General features: G+C 45.3%; 1 protein-coding gene across 1 annotated transcript in view; it reads left to right on the plus strand.

Moving 5' to 3' along the window:
* Positions 1 to 26,503, plus strand: part of DYSF (dysferlin) — a 259,265-nt gene that overhangs the window by 52,758 nt on the left and 180,004 nt on the right. The window contains 2 exon segments of the mRNA XM_044294645.1: positions 1,143 to 1,248; positions 26,059 to 26,197. Coding sequence (XP_044150580.1) covers positions 1,143 to 1,248; positions 26,059 to 26,197 — 245 coding nt within the window.

The following is a 26,503-nucleotide window of genomic DNA, read 5'->3' on the forward strand; positions in this document are numbered from 1 at the left end:
CTCCCCATCTCACCTGTGATCAGCTGATCTTCCTGGTTTATAGAAGGTGGACCTGTGCTGATCAGCTGATCCATTGAGAAGGAGATCGTCTTCGAGAGACAACCCCTTTACAGCTCAGACTCAGCTAGGGTATGCCATCAAAGTCAGATAGTCTCAGGTCCTACCTCTGGGAACTACTCCTATCTCCAAAATGGGCCCCCCTACACAAAGTGAAAGCGAGCGCACTGCGCAAGTGTGACCGCCCTCCATTCACTGCTATTGACCGAGCTCTGGATCGGCTGTTTCCGAAATTTTTATAGAGGTGAAAGGAGATGTGGCCATGCATGGGCGAGTGCTTTCCATTAACCACTGCAGGTGCGGGTCCTAGAGGTGGGACACATGTCTATCTCACTTTGATAGCGATTGAGATGAAAACATCTCTTTTATTATTGTATAATGAAAAGATCTCTGCTTGCAGTCAGTAAATTGAACCATTGTTTATATCCATGTGTACATACTTCTCGCTGCTGAGGGTTTGTTCCAGTTCCATCAGCAGCACGTTGTTTTGATGTACCATGAATCAGCCTCATGAGACTGGAAACAATTGCAACAAACCCTCAACCGTGTTACATCAGTGTAAGGTCCTTAAAGAAGCACTCAAGCACTTTACTGATCTGTATAGAAGAATATGTATGCCTGATTTAGTTGGTGTGCCATTTTACGGGTTGTCTGTTCTGCAATACTGTAGACAGGGCAGAGGAGGAGGCTTCTGCTGCAGCCAGCTGTCTTACAGACTCGGGACATGACAGATCTCCTTCAGGGATATTTTTGATGCATTTTCGCTGTTCAATGTTCCTTTAAGACACTGATTGATCTATATTAGACTATGTTTGTTTGTTTTTTGGTCCTGAGAACACTCCATAGGCCTCCATTCACTCGACGGTGGCCAACACAGGGTTCTTTTTACAGTGACATTCAGGACGTCAGGGCTTTCCTTTGGAGGCATGTGTCAGGAAATACTCCCAATATGTGATGAAAAGCTCAGAAAAAAGTGAACAGAGCCCTAGATAATGTGTATACATTGTATAATAATGTAAATTGATATTAAATTACAGTTATGCATAATCAAGGCTAATGATGTCTTCTCTGATTCCTTCTCACAGATTGCTGGGCGAGACGAGGGTTCCCCTGCGAGATTTATTTAATTCTGCCAACCTGACAAAGACATATAATCTTCCTCTGATGGACAGCAAGAAAATGAGCACTGGTGTAAGTGAGAAGCTATCAAATAACACCTCATTCATGGGGGGAGCAAAGATTCAAAGAGCTGGTGAAGAGAAATACATTAAGCTGGAGCTCCACCCATACTATAGTAATGTTTGGTGGAGTGCTCCTATAATTGTCTCCAAGTCACGTATGTCTGCATCAAAGGAGATACGTCCCTTTAATCAGCTATAGTGAAACTGCAATGTCCAGGGCCATGGTTGACCAGTGATCTTCAGGAGAGTCCTCCTCACTTGCAGTTCGTGCTAGGTGTAGCCCATAATGGAATAAGAACCTACAGCATGTCCATGAGCCCAATGTAATCCAAGGGCATTATAGAAGGTCCTTTAACAGCTATGTAGGTGTGTTCTTTAGGGCAGTGGTTCTCAAACGTTTCATACCATGTAACCTCTATCTACAAGAAGTTCAATCCAAGTACCCCCAAGGAAGTGAGCAGTGATAAATGTTACCAAAATAATGCCATTCTTATGTCATAGGGTCGTCTCCAAGCCTCTGTCATCAGTTCCTTCAGACCTGACAGAAAGAATAGAGCAGCAAAATAACCGACACCCCATTAGGACCCATGATGGATGACTATTACTATTTTCAGCACTACCAAACATACATGGGACTACAGCACCACATATACATCCAGCGACATCTCCTCCAATATTCATGTTCTCTTTCTTCATCCTCTCCATTCAGACCAGACCACCATGACAACTTCTTTCGACCATCTCTTGACTCTACAGAATTTGACAAACAGACATATTAGTTTCCTATTCTTCCATCATGCTCCTACCTTCTCAACACCCCATCTTGCCACCTCTAATACTATCGGTCAGAAATTGATCGTCCCACTGAAAATACTAGTATCACACAGATAGTGGCTTCTTCAATAATTATTGCCAAACAGTGCCCTCAACAGTAGGGATGAGCGAACCCGAACTGTATAGTTCAGGTTCGTACCGAATTTTGGGGTGTCTGTGACACGGACCCGAACCCGAACATTTTCGTAAAAGTCCGGGTTCGGTGTTCGTCGCTTTCTTGTCGCTTTTTGAAAGGCTGCAAAGCAGCCAATCAACAAGCGTCATACTACTTGCCCCAAGAGGCCGTCACAGCCATGCCTACTATTGGCATGGCTGTGATTGGCCAGTGCAGCATGTGACCCAGCCTCTATTTAAGCTGGAGTCACATAGCGCCGCACGTCACTCTGCTCTGATCAGTGTAGGGAGAGGTTGCGGCTGCGACGTTAGGGCGAGATTAGGCAGTGATTAACTCCTCCAAAAGACTTAAGTCAGTGATCGATCTGCAGCTGTGGATGATTGAACTGCTGCTATTGAATTGCTCACTGTTTTTAGGTTGCCCAGAGCGTTTTTCAGTCACTTTTTTCTGGGGTGATCGGCGGCCATTTTGTGTCTTGTGGTGCGCCAGCACAAGCTGCCACCAAGTACATTTAACCATTAATAGTGTGGTTATTTTTTGGCTATATCCTACATCAGGGTCAAGCTGTCACCAAGTGCATTTAACCCTCAATAGTGTGGTTATTTTTTGGCCATATCCTACATCAGGGGCAAGCTGAGCCTGTCACCAAGTGCATTTAACCCTCTGCTGTATCAGGGCTACTTTAAATCTATTCATTAAAAGGGTATATTAGATTGAAGGTGCTGATAGGGTCATTCTCAATAACTTCACACACACGCTACTGTGCATATCCCAGTCTAATTCTGTCAGTAAACCTATACCTGTCATCCAGCGCCTAAATACTAGGCCTCAAATTTATAGTCAGCTAAATCTGTCGTTACTGCTGTGCCTGTATTAGTGTAATACGGTACCTAAACAGAAAGCCAGATAGTGTTAGGTGTCTGTAAAAAAAGGCCTGAATTTGAATTCAATACATTGGGCCAAATAATATTTTTGTTGTTGTGGTGAACGATAACAATGAGGAAAACATCTAGTAAGGGACGCGGACGTGGACGTGGTCGTGGTGGTGTTAGTGGACCCTCTGGTGCTGGGAGAGGACGTGGCCGTTCTGCCACAGCCACACGTCCTAGTGTACCAACTACCTCAGCTCCCAGTAGCCGCCAGAATTTACAGCGATATTTGGTGGGGCCCAATGCCGTTCTAAGGATGGTAAGGCCTGAGCAGGTACAGGCATTAGTCAATTGGGTGGCCGACAGTGGATCCAGCACGTTCACATTATCTCCCACCCAGTCTTCTGCAGAAAGTGCACAGATGGCGCCTGAAAACCAAGCACATCAGTCTGTCACATCACCCCCATGCATACCAGGGAAACTGTCTCAGCCTCAAGTTATGCAGCAGTCTCTTATGCTGTTTGAAGACTCCGCTGGCAGGGTTTCCCAAGGGCATCCACCCAGCCCTTCCCCAGCGGTGGAAGACATAGAATGCACTGACGCACAACCACTTATGTTTCCTGATGATGAGGACATGGGAATACCACCTCAGCATGTCTCTGATGATGACGAAACACAGGTGCCAACTGCTGCGTCTTTCTGCAGTGTGCAGACTGAACAGGAGGTCAGGGATCAAGACTGGGTGGAAGACGATGCAGGGGACGATGAGGTCCTAGACCCCACATGGAATGAAGGTCGTGCCACTGACTTTCACAGTTCGGAGGAAGAGGCAGTGGTGAGACCGAGCCAACAGCGTAGCAAAAGAGGGAGCAGTGGGCAAAAGCAGAACACCCGCCGCCAAGAGACTCCGCCTGCTACTGACCGCCGCCATCTGGGACCGAGCACCCCAAAGGCAGCTTCAAGGAGTTCCCTGGCATGGCACTTCTTCAAACAATGTGCTGACGACAAGACCCGAGTGGTTTGCACGCTGTGCCATCAGAGCCTGAAGCGAAGCATTAACGTTCTGAACCTGAGCACAACCTGCATGACCAGGCACCTGCATGCAAAGCATGAACTGCAGTGGAGTAAACACCTTAAAACCAAGGAAGTCACTCAGGCTCCCCCTGCTACCTCTTCTGCTGCTGCCGCCTCGGCCTATTCTGCTGCTGCCGCCTCGGCCTCTTCCTCCGCCTCTGGAGGAACGTTGGCACCTGCCGCCCAGCAAACAGGGGATGTACCACCAACACCACCACCACCACCTCCGTCACCAAGTGTCTCAACCATGTCACACGGCAGCGTTCAGCTCTCCATCTCACAAACATTTGAGAGAAAGCGTAAATTCCCACCTAGCCACCCTCGATCCCTGGCCCTGAATGCCAGCATTTCTAAACTACTGGCCTATGAAATGCTGTCATTTAGGCTGGTGGACACAGACAGCTTCAAACAGCTCATGTCGCTTGCTGTCCCACAGTATGTTGTTCCCAGCCGGCACTACTTCTCCAAGAGAGCCGTGCCTTCCCTGCACAACCAAGTATCCGATAAAATCAAGTGTGCACTGCGCAACGCCATCTGTGGCAAGGTCCACCTAACCACAGATAAGTGGACCAGTAAGCACGGCCAGGGACGCTATATCTCCCTAACTGCACACTGGGTAAATGTAGTGGCAGCTGGGCCCCAGGCGGAGAGCTGTTTAGCGCACGTCCTTCCGCCGCCAAGGATCGCAGGGCAACATTCTTTGCCTCCTGTTGCCACCTCCTCCTTCTCGGCTTCCTTCTCCTCTTCTTCCACCTGCTCATCCAGTCAGCCACACACCTTCACCACCAACTTCAGCACAGCCCGGGGTAAACGTCAGCAGGCCATTCTGAAACTCATATGTTTGGGGGACAGGCCCCACACCGCACAGGAGTTGTGGCGGGGTATAGAACAACAGACCGACGAGTGGTTGCTGCCGGTGAGCCTCAAGCCCGGCCTGGTGGTGTGTGATAATGGGCGAAATCTCGTTGCAGCTCTGGGACTAGCCGGTTTGACGCACATCCCTTGCCTGGCGCATGTGCTGAATTTGGTGGTGCAGAAGTTCATTCACAACTACCCCGACATGTCAGAGCTGCTGCATAAAGTGTGGGCCGTCTGTTCGCGCTTCCGGCGTTCACATCCTGCCGCTGCTCGCCTGTCTGCGCTACAGCGTAACTTCGGCCTTTCCGCTCACCGCCTCATATGCGACGTGCCCACCAGGTGGAACTCCACCTTGCACATGCTGGACAGACTGTGCGAGCAGCAGCAGGCCATAGTGGAGTTTCAGCTGCAGCACGCACGGGTCAGTCGCACTGCGGAACAGCACCACTTCACCACCAATGACTGGGCCTCCATGCGAGACCTGTGTGCCCTGTTGCGCTGTTTCGAGTACTCCACCAACATGGCCAGTGGCGATGACGCCGTTATCAGCGTTACAATACCCCTTCTATGTCTCCTTGAGAAAACACTTAGGGCGATGATGGAAGAGGAGGTGGCCCAGGAGGAGGAGGAGGAGGAGGAGGAGGAGGAAGAGGGGTCATTTTTAGCACTTTCAGGCCAGTCTCTTCGAAGTGACTCAGAGGGAGGTTTTTTTGCAACAGCAGAGGCCAGGTACAAATGTGGCCAGCCAGGGCCCACTACTGGAGGACGAGGAGGACGAGGATGAGGAGGAGGTGGAGGAGGATGAAGCGGCGTGGCACCCAACGCAGCTCGGGCCCATCACTGGTGCGTGGCTGGGGGGAAACACAGGACGATGACGATACGCCTCCCACAGAGGACAGCTTGTCCTTACCCCTGGGCAGCCTGGCACACATGAGCGACTACATGCTGCAGTGCCTGCGCAACGACAGCAGAGTTGCCCACATTTTAACGTGTGCGGACTACTGGGTTGCCACCCTGCTGGATCCACGGTACAAAGACAATGTGCCCACCTTACTTCCTGCACTGGAGCGTGATAGGAAGATGCGCGAGTACAAGCGCACGTTGGTAGACGCGCTACTGAGAGCATTCCCAAATGTCACAGGGGAACAAGTGGAAGAAGCCCAAGGCCAAGGCAGAGGAGGAGCAAGAGGTCGCCAAGACAGCTGTGTCACGGCCAGCTCCTCTGAGGGCAGGGTTAGCATGGCAGAGATGTGGAAAAGTTTTGTCAACACGCCACAGCTAACTGCACCACCACCTGATACGCAACGTGTTAGCAGGAGGCAACATTTCACTAACATGGTGGAACAGTACGTGTGCACACCCCTCCACGTACTGACTGATGGTTCGGCCCCATTCAACTTCTGGGTCTCTAAATTGTCCACGTGGCCAGAGCTAGCCTTTTATGCCTTGGAGGTGCTGGCCTGCCCGGCGGCCAGCGTTTTTTCTGAACGTGTATTCAGCACGGCAGGGGGCGTCATTACAGACAAACGCAGCCGCCTGTCTACAGCCAATGTGGACAAGCTGAGGTTCATAAAAATGAACCAGGCATGGATCCCACAGGACCTGTCCATCTCTTGTGCAGATTAGACATTAACTACCTCCCCTTAACCATATATTATTGGACTCCAGGGCACTTCCTCATTCAATCCTATTTTTATTTTCATTTTACCATTATATTGCGAGGCTACCCAAAGTTGAATGAACCTCTCCTCTGTCTGGGTGCCGGGGCCTAAATATATGCCAATGGACTGTTCCAATGTTGGGTGACGTGAAGCCTGATTCTCTGCTATGACATGCAGACTGATTCTCTGCTGACATGAAGCCAGATTCTCTGTTACGGGACCTCTCTCCTCTGCCTGGGTGCTGGGCCTAAATTTATGACAATGGACTGTTGCAGTGGTGGCTGACGTGAAGCCTGATTCTCTGCTATGACATGCAGACTGATTCTCTGCTGACATGAAGCCAGATTCTCTGTTACGGGACCTCTCTCCTCTGTCTGGGTGCCGGGGCCTAAATATATGACAATGGACTGTTCCAGTGGTGGGTGACGTGAAGCCAGATTCTCTGCTATGGGACCTCTCTCCAATTGATATTGGTTAATTTTTATTTATTTTATTTTTATTTTAATTCATTTCCCTATCCACATTTGTTTGCAGGGGATTTACCTACATGTTGCTGCCTTTTGCAGCCCTCTAGCCCTTTCCTGGGCTGTTTTACAGCCTTTTTAGTGCCAAAAAGTTTGGGTCCCCATTGACTTCAATGGGGTTCGGGTTCGGGACGAAGTTCGGGTCGGGTTCGGATCCCGAACCCGAACATTTCTGGGAAGTTCGGCCGAACTTCTCGAACCCGAACATCCAGGTGTTCGCTCAACTCTACTCAACAGTAATTGCGCCCAGTAAATAGTTTCCCGACAGTAGTGGTGCTGTAAACCTAGTGTCCTCCAAAATAATTGTGCTACGCTAGGGTGCCCCACACAGTAGTAGTGCACCCAAAAATTCCACCAAGAGTAATAATTCTCTGCCACAGTACACTATAGTAGTAATGGTGCCCATACAGTATCCAATGTCACCTTTATTAAATCATGGTCAAAACATTCTCCTGAGATGAACGCAACTTCAAATCAACATGTTTCCACCAAACATGGTCTTACTCATGGTTGAGTAACACTATGTTTGGTGGAAACATGTTGGCTTGATCTCAAGAGGATGTTTTAACCGTGATTTAATAAAGGTGTACTTTTATACACACTGGATACTTGCTTTTTCCTTTAGATATTTTTTACTTTAAGCATACGGACATCCGTGCTGTGCAACATGAATGTTAGGTCCTGGCAAGCTGGCCACTTGTCATGCATTTTCATTGCCCCTTACAGTGCTCCAATAGTAATAATGAACCCATAGTGCCCATACTAGTAATCAGGTTCCCCATAGTCCCCCAGTAGTAATAAACCCACTGTAATTCCCCCAGTAGTAATAATTCCTCCTATAGGGCCCCCAAATGTAGTAGAACCCACCATAATGCTTCCAGTAGTAATATTTTCCCCTAGACCACCATAGTGCCCCCATAAGTAATAATGCCCCCCCTATAGTGCCCCTAGCAGTAAAAAGGCCTCCATAATCTGTCCCAGTAGAAAAGAATGCCCCCTTATAGTGCTGCCAGTAGTACTAATGTCCCCAAATTGCCTTCCAGTAATAAAAAATCATCCCCTCCCTACCTCTAATAGCCCAATAGTACTGTCCCAAAGTACTAAATGAAAACATCAAACTCAGATACCTCCATGCCTCTGTCTATGATGTGGTGCAGGACACAGGACTCTTATGGCCGGAGTCCTGAGCTGCTTGCAGACCGACGTCATTGTGGCGCCTCTAATAGGCTTAAAGTCTGGGAGCCTGTAGCCTATGAGAGCGAACGACAGGGCAGGGAGACATCAGCTACCTTGTTCCACCACAGCATTCAACTGTACCGCCATCCTCAGGACAACAATACAGTTGTATGTCGAGAAGCTGCAGCAAAGAGCGTACCCCCTTACCCTGCAGCGTCTACCCCTTGGGGTACACATACCACAGATTCTTGTACATAGGAGCAATGTTATAGTAGTTATATTCTTGTATATAGGAGCAGTATTATAGTAGTTATATTCTTGTACATAGGAGCAGTATTATAGTAGTTATATTCATGTACATAGGAGCAGTATTATAGTAGTGATATTCTTGTATATAAGAGCAGCATTATAGTAGTTATATTCTTGTACATAGGAGGCAGCATTATAATAGTTATATTCTTTTACATAGTAGCAGTATTATAGTAGTTATATTCCTATACATAGGAGCAGTATTATAGTAGTTATATTCTTGTACATAGGAGGCAGTATTATAGTAGTTATATTCTTGTACATAGGAGCAGTATTATAGTAGTTATATTCTTGTACATGGGGCAGTATTATAGTAGCTATATTCTTGTACATAGGAGGCAGTATTATAGTAGTTATATCCTTGTACATAGGAGCAGTATTATAGTAGTTATATTCTTGTACATAGGCGCAGTATTATAGTAGTTATATTCTTGTATATAGGAGCAGTAATATAGTAGTTATATTCTTGTACATAGGAGCAGTATTATAGTAGTTATATTCTTGTACATAGGAGCAGTATTATAGTAGTTATATTCTTGTACATAGGAGCAGTATTATAGTAGTTATATTCTTGTATATAAGAGCAGCATTATAGTAGTTATATTCTTGTACATAGGAGGCAGCATTATAGTAGTTATATTCTTTTACAAAGTAGCAGTATTATAGTAGTTATATTCTTGTACATGGGGCAGTATTATAGTAGCTATATTCTTGTACATAGGAGGCAGTATTATAGTAGTTATAGTCTTGTACATAGGAGCAGTATTATAGTAGTTATATTCTTGTACATAGGAGCAGTAATATAGTAGTTATATTCTTGTACATAGGAGCAGTATTATAGTAGTTATATTCTTGTACATAGGAGCAGTATTATAGTAGTTATATTCTTGTACATAGGAGCAGTATTATAGTAGTTATATTCTTGTACATAGGAGCAGTATTATAGTAGTTATATTCTTGTACATAGGAGGCAGTATTATAGTAGTTATATTTTTGTACATAGGAGCAGTATTATAGTAGTTATATTATTGTACATAGGAGCAGTATTATAGTAGTTATATTCTTGTACATAGGAGGCAGTATTATAGTAGTTATATTCTTGTACATAGGAGCAGTATTATAGTAGTTATATTCTTGTACATAGGAGCAGTATTATAGTAGTTATATTCTTGTACATAGGAGCAGTATTATAGTAGTTATATTCTTGTACATAGGAGCAGTATTATAGTAGTTATATTCTTGTACATAGGAGGCAGTATTATAGTAGTTATATTCTTAATCAAATTTCTTTTTATTGTAAGAAAACACACGTGTGAAAAGTCATACATCTTATGTACCAGACGCAGCTGGAGTCATGCTTAATCAGCAGGTACAGCATTTCAGGAAGGTTGCTACACAACTTAAGGAGTACAATTACACGTGCATACAAATTAACGGAGGACAAGGGGGGACGAGACACGGGAAAGAGGGGGGGGGGTGAAGATGTCAGTAGCACAAATTATACACGTCTAGAATCCACGATAGTGCTTCCAGGGGGACCATATCTTGACAAACAACGCTCTGGAATGCGTTTCCCAATGAGCAAGCTCCTCGAACCTGTATATTTGATCGGCTTTCTCGGTTCACATTAATAGGGATGGGGGTGAATCATTCCTCCATAGTAGAGGTATCAGCAGGCGAGCTGCCGTAATAAGCATGGTCGGGAGGTTCGACTTTGAGGGAGCAAGCGTGCCGTTAGGGCACCAAAGTAACAGAAGTTTTGCATCAAGTGTAATACGGGTGTTACAGGCCTTGTTTATAGCCGCTACCACCTCTACCCAGAAAGGCTGAATTTTCTCACAACTCCACCAAATATGAGATAAAGAGCCAGGACCTCCTCCGCACCTCAAGCAACTATCTGGGATATCAGGGTTGAGCTTATGGAGAAATTCCGGCGTTTTGTACCACCTTGTAAGTAATTTGTATGAATTAGCTTGTATCTTTATGCAACGGTTAAATCCGTGAGAATGGGCGAGGATAAAAGCCTTCTCAGGTTTGGATAGAGTTGTGGATAGCTCCTTTTCCCAGGCTGCGAGGAACCACAGGTCTGGAGGGGCGGAGGAGAGCAGCTCCTTATAGAAAGTGGAGAGAGGCTTCCGTGGGCGCTGGGCATTAGAAAGTTTCCCCTCTAACCAGGAGGGATCTTCTGAGGGTCTAGGAATATTACTGAGAAGCGCTAGGTCCTTCTTAAATGCCATAACCACCAGGAAAGAAGCCGCCTGTACCCTCGGGAGTGCGAAAATTTAGCTCCAGTCTAAGGCTCCTGAAGCAGACACAATGTCCTGTAGCTTAAGGTTGGACAACATGGCCCAGATCCCTGTTGCCTCAGGAGATGCAGGATGAATATAGGACTGAAGCAGATGTAAGGGAATACTCGGGCTAGGAAACTGAAGGGCCGAAGTCTGGTATAATTTGGACCATTCCAGTAGTAAGCCTTTCCATAAAGGCGAGGCATACTTATTATTAGCAGTACATTTGCGTAAGCCCCATAGAGCCATCTTATCCCTATAGGGGAGCATATCACACTCCAGTTGGGAGACAAGGTTGAGAGGGCGCCAGGAGAGGAGGCACAAAGCTCTGTTTAGCATAGATGCCTTATAGTAAAGGTATATGTCAGGTAGGCCGAAGCCTCCCAACCTTCTCTCCCGAGTGAGGGCGGTATATGCTATTCTGGGGGACCCACCAGACCATACAAAAGCTGAGAAGATTCTGCGGACCTCCACAAAGAAGGAATGGGGTAGCCAAATGGGGAGTGTTTGGATGAGGTAAAGTAGTCTGGGGACAATAAAAGCTTTGATGTAATTCTTCCTTCCAATCCACGATATGAACGGGAGTTTCAGGGAGTGTAAATGCGATCTAATGGATCTAAGGAGGGGGGCTTGATTAAGCTCATAAAGTTCCTTTGGCTTCGCTGGGATATGAGTGCCCAGGAATGGAATTGATTTGGGGGCCCATGAAAAGGCGGTGGAACTTTTGAGCCGTTTGACGGTAGAAGATGGACATGAAATATTCAGGGCTTGTGACTTAGTATAATTAATCCTAAAGTTAGAGACCAATCCATATTCCTCAAAAAGGGTTTGGAGTTTGGGAAATGAGGTGAGGGGGTTGGACGTGATGACCAGGAGGTCATCTGCAAAAGCAGCTGTCAGATGGGTATGTGACCCTAAAGTAATCCCTTGAATGTCCGGATCTTGCCTAATTTTGGCCAGCAGGGTCTCCATGACAACAACAAAAAGGGCAGGCGACAGAGGGCAACCTTTCCTTGTCCCATTAGTAATGGGAAAGGCTGGAGAGAGCGTGCCGTTGATCCGGACTCTGGAAGAGGGGAGCGAATACAGTGAGAAGATGGATTGGATGAACTGGTCCGGAAGGCCAAATTTTGACAGTGCCCGAGACATAAATTGCCAACTGATCCTGTCAAAGGCCTTCTCTGCATCTGTGCTAAGAAGGGCCAACGGAATAGAATTCTGCCGAGCATGTGTGATTAGGTGTATGACACGGACCGTGTTTTCACTCCCCTGTCTGCCAGTAACGAACCCCACCTGCTCCTTATTGATAATGTCAGGGAGAACCGACTGTATCCGTTGAGCCAGGATCTTGGCCCACTATTTCACATCTGTGTTTAAAAGCGAAATAGGGCGGTAGCTCCCGCAGTTTAGGGGATCCTTATTTTCTTTGTGAATTACCGTGATATGGGCCGAGAGCGATTGTGGAGGGAGAGAGCCCCCTTGGAGTAGGTGATTACAGGGGACGTTAAATTGTGGGATCAGGATGTGCTTAAAGGTCTTGTAATAGGAGATGGTGAAGCCATCGGGGCCCGGGCTTTTCCCTGAGGGGATGGATGCGAGGACCTTACTAATTTCAGAGTCTGTAATAGGGGACAGGAGCTGAGCCGACTGTAATGGGGAGATGGTGGGCTATTGAAGGGAGGAGAGAAATTTCTCAGTTGCTTCACCTAATTGGGCAGGCGAGAGTTGATTAGGTGGCGCTAAGTTATAGAGGTCCCTGTAGAATGCACAAAAGGAATCTGCAATGTCTGGGGTGCTTTTGGAAATCTTACCTTTAGCGTCTTTTACAGCTGCTATAAAGGAATCAGTTTTCTGCTTTTTGACTAGGGCAGCCATTAGCCTATTCCCCTTATCTCCATGAGCATAAGACCGGAATTTGGCTCGTAAAAACAATTTAGCTGACGTGACATTTAGCAGATTCTTAGGTTTTGTGCGAGCTTCTGAGAGTTCTGGGGCACATCTAAGGGACTGTGAGTGCTTGTGCGTCATTTCTAGTGTTTGTATCTGGGAGAGGAGTGATGCTACTGCTTGGTTCCTCAGTTTTTTTATGTGAGCGCCCAGAGCTATCAGCTCACCTCTCAGTACTGCCTTGTGGGTCTCCCAAGTGATGGAGGGGGAGGGCGCGTCCGGGCCTGAGGTATTAAGCGTGAAAAATTCCGACATGATAGAGGACAATTTAGCAACATGGGAGGGGTCGGAGATAATGGTCTCATTAATACGCCAAGTCCATTCCCTCTTTGGGAGGTCCTGCAGGGAAACACTCAGAAATACAGGGGCATGGTCAGACAGGGTGATGTTCCCTATGAAGGATTTAGTGGCCCTATTAGCGTGGGTTTTAGACAGAAATAAATAATCAAGCCTATGATAGGAGGATTTAGCTGCTGAGTAGAAGGTGTAATCCTTACTAGAGGGGTTTGTGGTACGCCAAATATCTATCACACCAAGCCTATGTAAGGCGAGTTTGAGGCGTCGTAACTTCCTGTGTGTGACGGCTGATTTCCAATTAGAGGAGTCTATGGAAGGCTCCAGGGTGACATTGAAGTCGCCGCCTAGAATCACCATTCCTTCCTTAAAGGAAGATAACAAGCCAAGGGTCTGAACGAGCCAAGCAACCTGCCCTCTGTTAGGAGCATAGATGTTCGCTAGGGTAACAGGTGTGTCAGCAATAGTGCCCTTAACAAACAGGTAGCGACCCTCAGGGTCCGAGGAGACAGCAGTTTGTGAATCGCCATGCTGACACCCCTGCTAGCCGAACTATAAGTGCTGTGGAACCATTGGGAGAATTTCTTAGGAGCTAATTTTGGGATCTTACCCTCACGGAAGTGGGTTTCCTGGAAAAATACTATGGACACTTTATCCCTTTGTAGAAGGGCCAGGATTTGGGACCGCTTGCAAGGCTCGTTCATTCCCCTGACGTTTAGGGAAGATATCACAATGGACGACATGCTGAGAAAGAGAAAAAATAATTAGCGTCTACATAGACTCTATATGACATCTGACTCCAATGGGGAGGAGGAGACACAAGGGGGAAAGAGGGAAGACAAACGGTTAAGGAACAAAACAAAAGTGCAAGCCATTCTTGCAACAGAAGCTCTACTGAGCACCTGACTATAGGGCGACCCTTTCTCATCACGACTACCAGCCGGGGTCTGTCAGGTGGGGGGTCCCGCAGAGCTAAAGAGGGCCAAAGACTGACCATCACAAGGGGGAAGGGTGACCCGTAGGTAAAGCCGGGTTAACCCCTGCAAACTGAGAGCAGGGAGTGGGAGATGACCAGGCCATGATAATAATCATAAAAGCCTGGAAAAAAGGGGGATCCATTACTCAACAGCAAACAATTACTCATAAGGCACATAGTCCCATATACTTAGAGTGGAACAGGAACATAGAACGCAGAGAACCTATTTACGGTCCTGTATTCAGGTCGGAGCTGGAGCAGAATTTTCTGCCCTGGTTTTGAGCCCTTTTCTCGTGCGGACGGTACGCCATTCACCCGCATGAGGTGGCGGGAAAGGTGGGTCCTCCAGATCCCCTGGCATCCACGAGGGTATCTCGATAGGGGTTATCCCCAGTTGGAACCAGCTATCTTGCAGATCCTTCGGAGAGCGGATAGTGATCTGGCGACCGTTTTTAAGGACCGCAATACCAAAAGGGTACAGCCACCTGAAGGGAGTGGCCGCTGCTTTAAGGGCATCCAGGAGAGGGCGAAGAATACGCCTTTTAGCCAGTGTGGATGGGGCCAAATCTTGGAAAAACTGGACTGGCGTACCTTCATATTGTAACTTGTCTGCTTCTCTGCCGGCTCTCATCACTGCAGCTGTGTCGACATAGCTAAGAAGGCCATAAACTACATCACGAGGAGGATCAGTGGCTTTAGGTTTGGGCCTAAGCGCTCAATGTATGCGCTCGATTGTTATCCGATGCGAATTTTCGGCACCCAAATTATTCGCGAAAATTTGGCGGGCGACTTTTTCAAGCGCTTCACTGCCAACCGATTCCGGGAGGCCCCGAATCCTCAAGTTCCTCCTGCGGCTGCGGTTCTCTTGATCCTCGATTCGTAGCAGCGCTTCATTTAGCAGGTCGGTGTGGGAGCGGATAGCATTGTAGGTCTTCTCCTCTCTCTGAAGAGCAGCTTCCTGTGCGCCCTCAAGGTCAGACACCCGGCGCCCGATGTCTCTGAGGTCTTCCTTTATCTCAGATAAGTCTTTCTTTATAGGGGCTAGTGCTGAATTAAGCACTTCAAGGAGTGCAGCTTTAGTGAAAGATGTCCCCTGTCTGCGCGATTTGCAGGTGGAAGCATCTGAAACACTCCCGGCATCTGAATCTTCCTCCATGTCAGATAGCTGAGCCGGCGCCATCTTAGGTGTTTCAGCCGACCTGAGCTTCGGCTGTTTTCTTAGAAATTGGTCCATGTCTGGCTGTCTGGACCGAACAGTAGTGGAGTGGGATCCGCTTGATCCTTGGATCTATCTTTACCCACTTTGCCCATCAGAGCGGTGCTGTAAGCTGAATATAGGGGTTAATTCACCGGCAAGGTTGAGGAGCTCAGAAACTAGCAGCCATTCAGCTACAAAGCCAGACTCCGCCCCCATAGCAGTTATATTCTTGTACATAGGAGCAGTATTACAGTAGTTATATTCTTATACATAGGAGCAGTGTTATAGTAGTTATATTCCTGTACATAGGGGCAGTATTACAGTAGTTATATTCTTATACATAGGAGCAGTATTATAGTAGTTATATTCTTGTACATAGGAGCAGTATTATAGTAGTTATATTCCTGTACATAGGGGCAGTATTATAGTAGTTATATTCCTGTACATAGGAGCAGTATTATAGTAGTTATATTCTTGTACATAACATAGGAGCAGTATTATAGTAGTTATATTCTTGTACATAGGGGCAGTATTATAGTAGTTATATTCTTGTACATAGAAGGCAGTATTATAGTAGTTATATTCTTGTACATAGGAGCAGTATTATAGCAGTTATATTCTTGTACATAGGAGCAGTATTACAGTAGTTATATTCTTATACATAGGAGCAGTGTTATAGTAGTTATATTCTTGTACATAGGAGCAGTATTATAGTAGTTATATTCCTGTACATAGGGGCAGTATTATAGTAGTTATATTCTTATACATAGGAGCAGTATTATAGTAGTTATATTCTTGTACATAGGAGGCAGTATTATAGTAGTTATATTCTTGTACATAGGAGCAGTATTATAGTAGTTATATTCTTGTACATAGGAGCAGTATTACAGTAGTTATATTCTTATACATAGGAGCAGTATTATAGTAGTTATATTCTTATACATAGGAGCAGTATTATAGTAGTTATATTCTTGTACATAGGAGGCAGTATTATAGTAGTTATATTCTTGTACATAGGAGCAGTATTATAGCAGTTATATTCTTGTACATAGGAGCAGTATTATAGTAGTTATATTCTTGTACATAGGAGCAGTATTATAGTAATTATATTCTTGTACATAGGAGCAGTATTATAGTAATTATATTCTTGTACATAGGAGCAGTATTATAGTAGTTATATTCTTGTACATAGGAGCAGTATTATAGTAGTTATATTCTTGTACATAGGAGCAGTATTATAGTAGTTATATTCCTGTACATAGGAGCAGTATTATAGTAGTTATATTATTGTGCATAGGAGGTAGTATTATAGTAGTTATATTATTGTACATAGGAGGTAGTATTATAGTAGTTATATTATTGTACATAGGGGCAGTATTATTGTAGTTATATTATTGTACATAGGAGGCAGTATTATAGTAGTTATATTCTTGTACATAGGAGCAGTATTATAGTAGTTATATTCTTGTACATAGGAGCAGTATTATAGTAGTTATATTCTTGTAAATAGGAGGCAGTATTATAGTAGTTATATTCTTGTACATAGGAGCAGTATTATAGTAGTTATATTCTTGTACATAGGAGCAGTATTATAGTAGTTATATTCTTGTACATAGGAGCAGTATTATAGTAGTTATATTCTTGTATATAGGAGCAGTATTATAGTAGTTATATTCTTGTACATAGGAGCAGTATTATAGTAGTTATATTCTTAACCAAATTTATTTTTATTCAAAGAATAAAGTAAATCTTACAATCACATACCATCGTAGCATTGATGGAAAGGCATTATTACAAACCTTCTATGGAAGTGACAATTATTGCATATCAGTGCAACATATGGTGTCTAAGATGAAGCCAAAAATGTAACAGACAATAAAAGTATAAAACAAAGGAGAGGAAAGGAGGGGTAGGGAGGGGACGGGGGGGGGGGGGGGGAAGTTAAGAGTTTTTCCAACTCCGTCAAGTAAACCTTCTATAATTCTTCCAAGGTGACCAGATTTTAAGAAAGCGGGAACGTGTGTAGGATTCCCAATGGGCCAGCTCTTAAAATCTATAGATCTGATATAGCAGTTATATTCTTGTACATAGGAGCAGTATTATAGTAGTTATATTCTTGTACATAGGAGCAGTATTATAGTAGTTATATTCTTGTACATAGGAGCAGTATTATAGTAGTTATATTCTTGTACATAGGAGCAGTATTATAGTAGTTATATTCTTGTACATAGGAGCAGTATTATATTAGTTATATTCTTGTACATAGGAGGCAGTATTATAGTAGTTATATTCTTGTACATAGTAGCAGTATTATAGTAGTTAAATTCTTGTACATAGGAGCAGTATTATAGTAGTTATATTCTTGTACATAGGAGCAGTATTATAGTAGTTATATTCTTGTACATAGGGGGCAGTATTATAGTAGTTACATTATTTTTCAGTAATATACTTTTTCAGACCTTCCCACTTACAGTGTGTCCAAAAATAACAGTTTTAGTTAATCGCTATCTATATGTTTCCTGGATATTGTGTGTAGAACATAGTCCTCATCATGTTGAGCTTCGTCCTGATGTCGTTTCTGCGGAGCGGCAGCTGGTTTCGCTCTTCCTCTCGCTTGTGCTTCTATTTCTGGACGTGGAATGTGATATTTTGATGCAGTAACGGTGAGTCGGACTCATGACTGTTACGGCAAAAGGATGAAGCTGATGTGTCAGTCCTAGGCTATTATATGGTATAGCTGATATATAATATGACTAATTAAAGATGGTAACACCACCGTCGGGTGCACCGCACGGAGGTACATAATGTGTCAATGGTCTCCCAGGTCGCCTGCTGTTAAAGACACTTAAAGGGGACAAAATTCCATTTTCTGGGCGGGCACCAGTCCTGCCGGGGGTACCTGACACCTTAGGACAGCTTGAGAGCCTCCATATATTTCCAGGTGTGTGCCCACTCGCAGGCCCACCTGAAACAGCCGTGTGCCGGGCCAGCAGGGCAACTTTTGCGATACGCTGCACCCAGATTTTCAGCACAGCGCTGTGGTATACAGCCAATTTATTATTATCCCAGGTTCGCCCGGCAGTTGTTACAACAGGAGGGAAAGGGAGTAACACCCATCATCAAGCTGCCTTGTTCCCCTTCTTGTGTCTTCAGCCTCACCCCTCCAACATACCGCTGGGAGACCAACCGAGCACCACGGGATACAGCGCTGTCTCTCAGCAATGCTTAGCAATGCTTAGCTCACTACACAGGCTCCAAGGAGTCGCTTCCGCATTCCCACAGGGTTACAACGTTACAAAGTTGCCAGGCTACTTCACCATTACTTCGCTACACGGGTCTGCTCCTGCGGTCACGGTCCTCCGAAGCTCCAAGCGCTATCTCACCACACCCCCCGGCTCAGCTCGACGGATCACCAGTAAGGTCTGCGGATCATTCAGCGGCTCCCCCGTTCCATGCGTGCGCCTTCCATAGAGAGCCACACGCCGAGGCGCCGGCAGCCTGCAGGAGGGAGGAGGGAGGGAGGAGGAGAGAGCGCGGCACGTCCTCACGTCATGCCGCTACGGCATAACAGCATAAGTGGTATGATAATCATATCTCATGAATCGACTCTCTGATCTCCTCTCGCTCATGTCCTCCCTTCTCCTGAAATTTGCCTGCACCCAGCCTCTGGACATTATTCGTTGTTTGGTAGGAAGAATAAACCGGACTTTTTTTTTTTTTTTCTGGATACGGATTGGTAAATAGAGCTGTGGTTCTTGGCCCACTTTTTGGACTCCGTCGAGGGGACATATCTTCGTTCTGCTTTTTCTCTTTATTGCCCATATTTCCGTGTGACGGCACGGCAGCTATTTGATATCTTCTTTTTGTGTGTGGCTCTTGTGTGTGGCCCATGATTGTTTTTTCTCCCCTTTTTTTGCGCGGGAGGTTGTAATGGGGAGAGGATAGGGAGGGGAAGAGATGAAAAGATGCCACCAAAAAACTACAGCAGAAAATCGGTGGGAACCTCCTCACCGGGTGGGGGAAAAGGGAGCAGCACAGTAACTGGCCTAGAAAAATATCTTAAATCCCCTCCAAACCCAAAGAGTAGGAGTGCACTACGGGGGAATAAGGAGGCCCAGAAAGATGGAGATGACCCATCCGTCCCAGACGAATGCCCCGGGGCTGAGAGTAGGATAGGGAATGGAGAAGGGATGGAGGAAAGAATAAATTCAGTTGATAAAAAACTGGGAGAAATTTTAGGGGCGGTACAAAAGTCTAATCATAGTTTAGAGGATCTGACCACTAAGATCGCTTCTGCTCAGGCTGACCTCTCCTTGATCAAGGAAGAGATGAATAAGGTGAGGGAAAAGGTTAAGGAGCTGCAGATATCCTCAGGAGTGATGAGGAGAGATATTGATGGGATAAAAAAAAGAGTAGAAGGTGAAAAGAAAATCTTTCTAGAGAGAGTTACCACAATGGAGGATAGATCCCGGAGATCAAATATGAGATTAGTGGGATTTCCGGAGGGGGTGGAAGGAAAAGATATAACCGGGTTTATCCAGCAGTGGCTGGAGGATAGTTTTGATAAAAGTACCCTGTCTAAATGGTTTTTAGTTGATAGAGCACATAGAATCCCGGGAAGACCACCGTTAAAAGGGAGTCCCCCCAGGGCCATCTTAGTTAAAATCTTAAGTTCCAGAGATAGAGACGTAATAATGAGGGCAAAAAGGAAGATGCAGACAATAGAGTACAATGGCCGTAATATAGAAATATACCCAGATTACTCCAGAGCAACGCAGGAAAAGAGACGTGAATTTAGAGAAGTAAAGAGGAGGTTAGCAGCCGCCCAGTTACAATACTCCCTGATATACCCAACTAAGTTACGCGTAATATACCACGATCAAGTTAGTTTTTTTGGATCACCAGAGGAGGCCGCTGAATGGATGGATTCCAAGGGAATAGGATCATGAGACGGCCTGCGGAGTGGGTGAGGGGGGTGCGGGGGGGGAGGGAAGGGGGCGTAGAGTAAGAGGTGGGGGAAATGTTCTATTTCGCCAACCAGCAGGGGGGGGAGGGAGGGGGTAGGGGTGGGGGGGAAGGAGGAGGGGTTATGGGAGGGACGGTTGTCTTGATGGGATTACTAATGAAGATAAGAATGAAAACACAGGTGGAAGGCACACATGAGTAGGATCTTAACATGGAATGTACGAGGTATGGGGGATAAGGTTAAGAGGGTTATGGTTTTTGATACAATTACTAGACACCTCCCAGCAATTGTGGGACTAACGGAGACACATAACACTAAAGATAAGACATACTTATTAACTCGGAAATGGGCCAAGTTCCAGTATCATTCATGTTTCTCTACCTACTCATGTGGAGTTAGTGTATATATCCACCACAAAGTGGACTACCTCCCACTAGATCAGAAGATTGATGATAGGGGCAGATATGTTTTCCTCCACTGCCAGTGGAATGGGAGACGGTGCGTTCTAGCCTTTGTTTATATACCCCCACCATTTTCACTATGTGTTATTAATAGCTTAGTGGAGTTTGCAGAGTCGCGAGGTAAATGCCCCATACTGGTAATGGGAGACTTTAACTCCGTTATGAATAGCTGTTTAGATAGATACTCTGTGATACCAAATGATAAATATGGGACAAGTCAACCAACACTTCTCAAAAGAATATCACAAGAACTGCTGCTAATAGATGTATGGAGGTACCTGTATGATGACAAGCGAGCGTACTCATGGTTTGGTTATGGGAGTAAAATCATGTCAAGAATAGATATGGCATTAGCTAGCCCAGAACTGGCAGAGCAGATACTGAAAATGAGGTATGAGGTGAATAGTATTTCAGACCACTCCCCAATCTGCCTGACATTTAAAACATCGGTTAAACCAAAGGGTAGAGTGTTCCGGCTAAACCCACATTGGCTAAACCTGATAAATAAAGATGAAAGTATTAGCGCCGATATAGCGGAGTACTGGAAAATTAATCTTGGATCTGCACAAATAGGTTATGTATGGGACGCATTTAAAGCATACCTACGGGGCATCCTCGTTGGCAGAATTCAGGGCTTAAAAACTGAATTCGCCAAAAAGGAGAGGGAGCTGGGCGAAAAAATAAAGAAACTAGAGGAGAAACTCCTGGTTAATAATTCACCTGAGACGATGGCGGAGTTAGAAGAGTCTAAAATCTCTCTAAATAATTATCTGGAGAATAAGGCACAACAAAGAGTGTTTTTTGAGGGGGCCCGATATTTCAGGGAATCTGGGAAACCAGGTAGACTGCTTTCCACCATCGTACAGAATCAGAGGGGGGATGGTAGAATTAAGCGAGTTGAGAGGAGAGATGGGGTGATAACATCCAGCCCGGGAGAAATTGAGCAGGAATTTGTTAAATATTACGGGGACCTCTACTCCTCGGAGGGAGTGGGGGATGGTGGAGACATAAAACTCTTTTTGGAGGGGGCCTCGCTCCCTACTCTCCCCGAGGAGGACAGGGAGTATTTGAATGGTCCAATAGAACAGGAGGAATTACGTGATACCCTGAAATCGATAAAGGGCAACTCTAGCCCCGGGCCGGATGGTCTCCCCTTCGAGATATATAGAAGATACGGGGAGGTTATCCTCCCAGTACTCCTGCGGGTCCTTAAGGAATCTATGGTCGGGGGTGAACTCCCGGCCTCCCTGTCAGAGGCTGTAATAACCCTGATAGGGAAAAAGGGGAAAGACGAGAGTAAGGTGGACTCGTATCGCCCCATCTCTCTTCTCAACACGGACTATAAAATATGTGCCAAATTGTTGGCAAACCGCCTAAAAAAAGTGATAGGTAAGATAATACACCCAGATCAATCGGGGTTTATACCGAAACGTCAGGCTCAAATGAATATCCGTCGGGCCCTCCTTAATATCCAGATGAGTGGGGAGGGTGCCCACTCCCTCCTCTCACTGGACGCAGAAAAAGCGTTTGACAGGGTGGAGTGGGCATACCTCTGGAACATAATGCGTGAGCTAAACTTGGGGGACAAATTTATTGGCTGGGTGCAACTACTGTACCAACATCCGAAAGTAAGGATTAAAATCAACGGAGAGACATCTGAATCGATGGTGCTGCAAAGGGGAACTAGGCAGGGGTGCCCCCTCTCACCATTACTGTTTGCCATCTTTGTCGAACCGTTAGCATGCAAGGTTCGATCAGATGATAACATCAGGGGATTTGGGAGTAGGGGCGCCTCAGATAAAATGTGTTTATACGCGGATGATGTCTTGTTCTTCTTGAAAGGGGGGGCGTCGGCGGTCCCATACCTGATGCGAACTGTAAATCAATTTGGTCAAATCTCTGGCTTCAGGGTGAATTGGATGAAATCAGTGTTACTCCCAATTGGCTACGAAACCAGGAGAATGGATCTTAATGTTAAAATATTGAAACCCACAGATGCACTGGAATACCTTGGAATTAAAATTAGTGCGAGGATCCAGGAATATATAGAATTGAATCTTGCCCCTCTGCTTAAAAGGGTTAAAAATAAAATAAGTATTTGGCAAAAAATACTGATAAGACAGGTAGACCGTATAGCTATTATTAAAATGATTTTGTTGCCGCAGGTCCTCTATGTTATATCCTCATGTCCTGTCTGGATAGGTGACCACTTTTTCAATGTATTGGAGGGAATGATAAATGATCTTATATGGGGGAAAAAAAGGGTCAGGCTCAAACAAAAATACTTATGGCTTGATGAAGAAGATGGTGGCCTGTCCGTGCCCTGCTTCAGAGGCTACTATTACGCATCCCAGCTACAATGGTTAATGATAGAGGATGATAGACTACGTCAGTATCTAGTGGGTGAGTTTGTAGGTCTCCAATATAATATTTTTAGTGTCTTGGAAGCCGGGATATTAAAAATAAAGGGTAAGAAGTGCCCTATTAGTAATATGATGCACTTGATATGGGTGAATGTTAAAAAACTACTGGGGATAAATTACTCATTAAAGATTACCCCACTATGGGGGAATATAAACTTAGGCGAGTTTCAGAAGTTAGAGGATTATGTATTTTGGGAAAAAAATGGTATTAAGTTTATTTCACAGATTGAGATAAAAGGAAAGCTCAGGACATTAGAAGAATTAGGACTTAGTATAAAACTAGATACCCTCACACGTTTTAGATATTTTCGGTTAAAACATGCATTTGACAGCACTGAGAATAAATCGTATTTAATCACCAAACAATCAGAATTTGTAGAATTTTGTTGCCTCAATAAGGGGACCAAAATATCAATATCACAGATATATAAAAAAATTAAAAGGGGTTTAAGGGGAGTGATAAAGTTTAATAGTGAACAAAAATGGGCACTAGAAGTTGACCCCAACACGCTAGATTGGAGATGTATCTATAAAAGTATAAAAAGAAGTACGGTATCGAGTAATTTCCGACTGATACAGTTCTTTATTGTCCATCGTACCTATATCACCCCATGGGTGTTGAGTAGGATGTATAAAACAAGGGATGCTAGATGCTGGAAGTGCAGGATGGATAACGCGGATTTCACCCACTTGATCTGGCACTGCCCCCTAATGCAGGATTATTGGACTCAGGTTTTTCGGGAGCTGACCAGATCAACTGGGTGCTCAGCCCCAATGGAGATCGCTATAGCGGTGCTCGGATATATCAGGAAAATAGGTCTTGACATAGAAATAGAAAGGAAATGGGCCAAAGGATTAATGCTGGCGCGGGTTGTAGCGGCTAGAGAGTGGGGGGCGGACACACCACCAAACATCGAAGCATGGAAGAACTTATGTGGGAGGGTACGTAGATACGAATATGCCGGTACCCATAAATAAATGGAGGATGCGGAAGAAGGAAGGAAAATTTGTGGTATCCATCAAGACAACCATGGGGGGGGGGGGGGGAAGGGGAGGGGTTATATTGTTTTTCTTTTTATTTTTTTTGTTTCGTATACGACACGAGGAAAGAAACAGGACAGGGATATATTCCAGATGTCTAAGGATAAGCGAGTAACAAATGCATGTGTATATACAGGAATTAGCACTGTTTACTGTCATGTCTCGTTCCTGAACTTTTTATATATGATGAAGGAAAAAAAATAAACTAAAAGTATTTAAATAAAAAAAAAAAAGATGGTAACACCAGAGTCTGTCGTGTCACTCTATTATTCCCATTGGAATTTTCACATCTCGTGGCTTCACAGAGGGGTCCTTTCTGTCCCTGTTACCCCTACAGTTATGTGTGAACCCACTGCAGCCATTATTATTTTAAATTGCTAGAATTGCCCTCCATGCGTCTCGGTGACATTTTCTATGTATTTAGTGCAACTGTTTCCTTAGACAAAGTTCAGTCTGAATTCATGTTCAGTAGGTTAGTACCCAGGAAGGAGGGGGGGGGCAGTATTTGGTTGCAGTCAGTACACGCCCCACCAGTCCCTCCCAGTATCTGTGACCCTGCAGATGCCAGGTACATGTCCGTTATAAGCAGCGGAAGTCACGAGAGGGTTACATTGTATCCAGCTCCTATATTTAGGGAGGGAAGGACGGATTACTGAGGCAGCGGGATGTATTTAGAGGATGTGACTGGATTTATTTCCTGCTGCCTCAGAGCTGCGCTCCTGATCCATGAGGACAGGGGAATGCTGATAATGATATTATATTCTGCCAATATATTGTATATTACATTATTACATGTTTGCAATTGTTTTGTGCAAACAACATTTGATACAAAAATTTGTGATTTTTAGCCTTTCTCTGCTGCTTTTACAAAAACAGCCATAGTGTAGCAGAAGTGTTGGTGGCGGCGGCCGGGGTTCGGGGGGCAGCGGAGCAGGTTGGGGGGGCTGGCGTTTCACCACAGCTCAGAGCACTACCCTAAAACATCACTGTAATATCTCCCGGGAGGTGTAGCTTTCAGTTTCAGGTGCACGGACATCTTGGATTCTTTTGCTAAGAGGATGCACCTCTTAAAGGGGTTGTCTCATCATAGACTATGGCGGCATATCGCTAGGATATGCCCCCATTGTCTTATAGGTGTAGGACCCACACCTATATCGAGAACGGAGCCCCGCAAGGTGGTGGCTGGAGGACTCCAGTCTGGCCACCACCAAGCCGGATCCCCATAGAAGTGAATGGGAGCGTACTACGCATTCGCGGCTCCCGCGCCCATTCATTTCTATGGGGCCGACGGAAATAGCCGAGCCAGCGCTCAGCTATTTTTGCCGGCCCCATAGAAAATTAAAAGGGAGGGCGGCTGCTCATGCGCAGTGCACCGTCCGTTCTCGATCTAGGTGCAGGTCCCACCCCTGCTCTGATACATTGTAGCAAATGATCAGGACAGAAAAGAGATACAATTGTATCAGTCAGTAAGCTGAGCAGTTCTAGAGCGTGTATCGGAGCTCGTCTCATACACGGGACAGCGACCCCGACGCAGAACAGGAGCGAGACGAGCTACGCAATTATACGAGTGTGTGACCGGACCAGCGTATAGTAACCATGTATACAGTAGGAAAGAGCTGGAAAACTCGGCATCTATTAACCACATACGCTATATTTTTTTCCGTAGCATGTTTGATGAATTCTGCCACATTTTTGGTACGGTGTTTGATTAATTTTGGTGCAATTTTGCCCTTTTTCATAAGATTATTCTTCTCTCCGTGCTGTTGGTGCATCGTGTGGTAACAAGTCTCATTCTCTACCTTTCAGGCCACATTAACCCTGCAGATTTCATACTTCCCACCACCGGGGGCAGCACCTCTGTATCCTCCACCATCAACCATTCCGGCTGTAAAGGAGCCCACGCCGTCTTTCAGCGATGTGGACACCGTCAGTCAGCTGCAGTTTGGTATGTCCACCTCTCCACCATGTGTGGTAATATTCTGGGTGTTGGAGGAACGCGTTCATCAGGCTCCGCTTCTCTTCTATATGTTAATTGAATCATTTCAATATATTGTATGGTAATGAGCAGTAGGTAGTCACGGGATATCGAGCTACTCTGGCATTCAACAAAAATATTCCATCCATCATCAGGACCATCCAGCCAAATATTTATAGATTTTACATTAGATGACTGCGGAGTCACCATTAGGCCTCATGCACACGGCAGTTGTTTTGGTCCACATCCGAGCCACCAAATGCGGACCCATTCACT

The sequence above is a fragment of the Bufo gargarizans genome, chromosome 1 (assembly GCF_014858855.1).
Source record: "Bufo gargarizans isolate SCDJY-AF-19 chromosome 1, ASM1485885v1, whole genome shotgun sequence".
Classification (NCBI taxonomy): domain Eukaryota; kingdom Metazoa; phylum Chordata; class Amphibia; order Anura; family Bufonidae; genus Bufo; species Bufo gargarizans.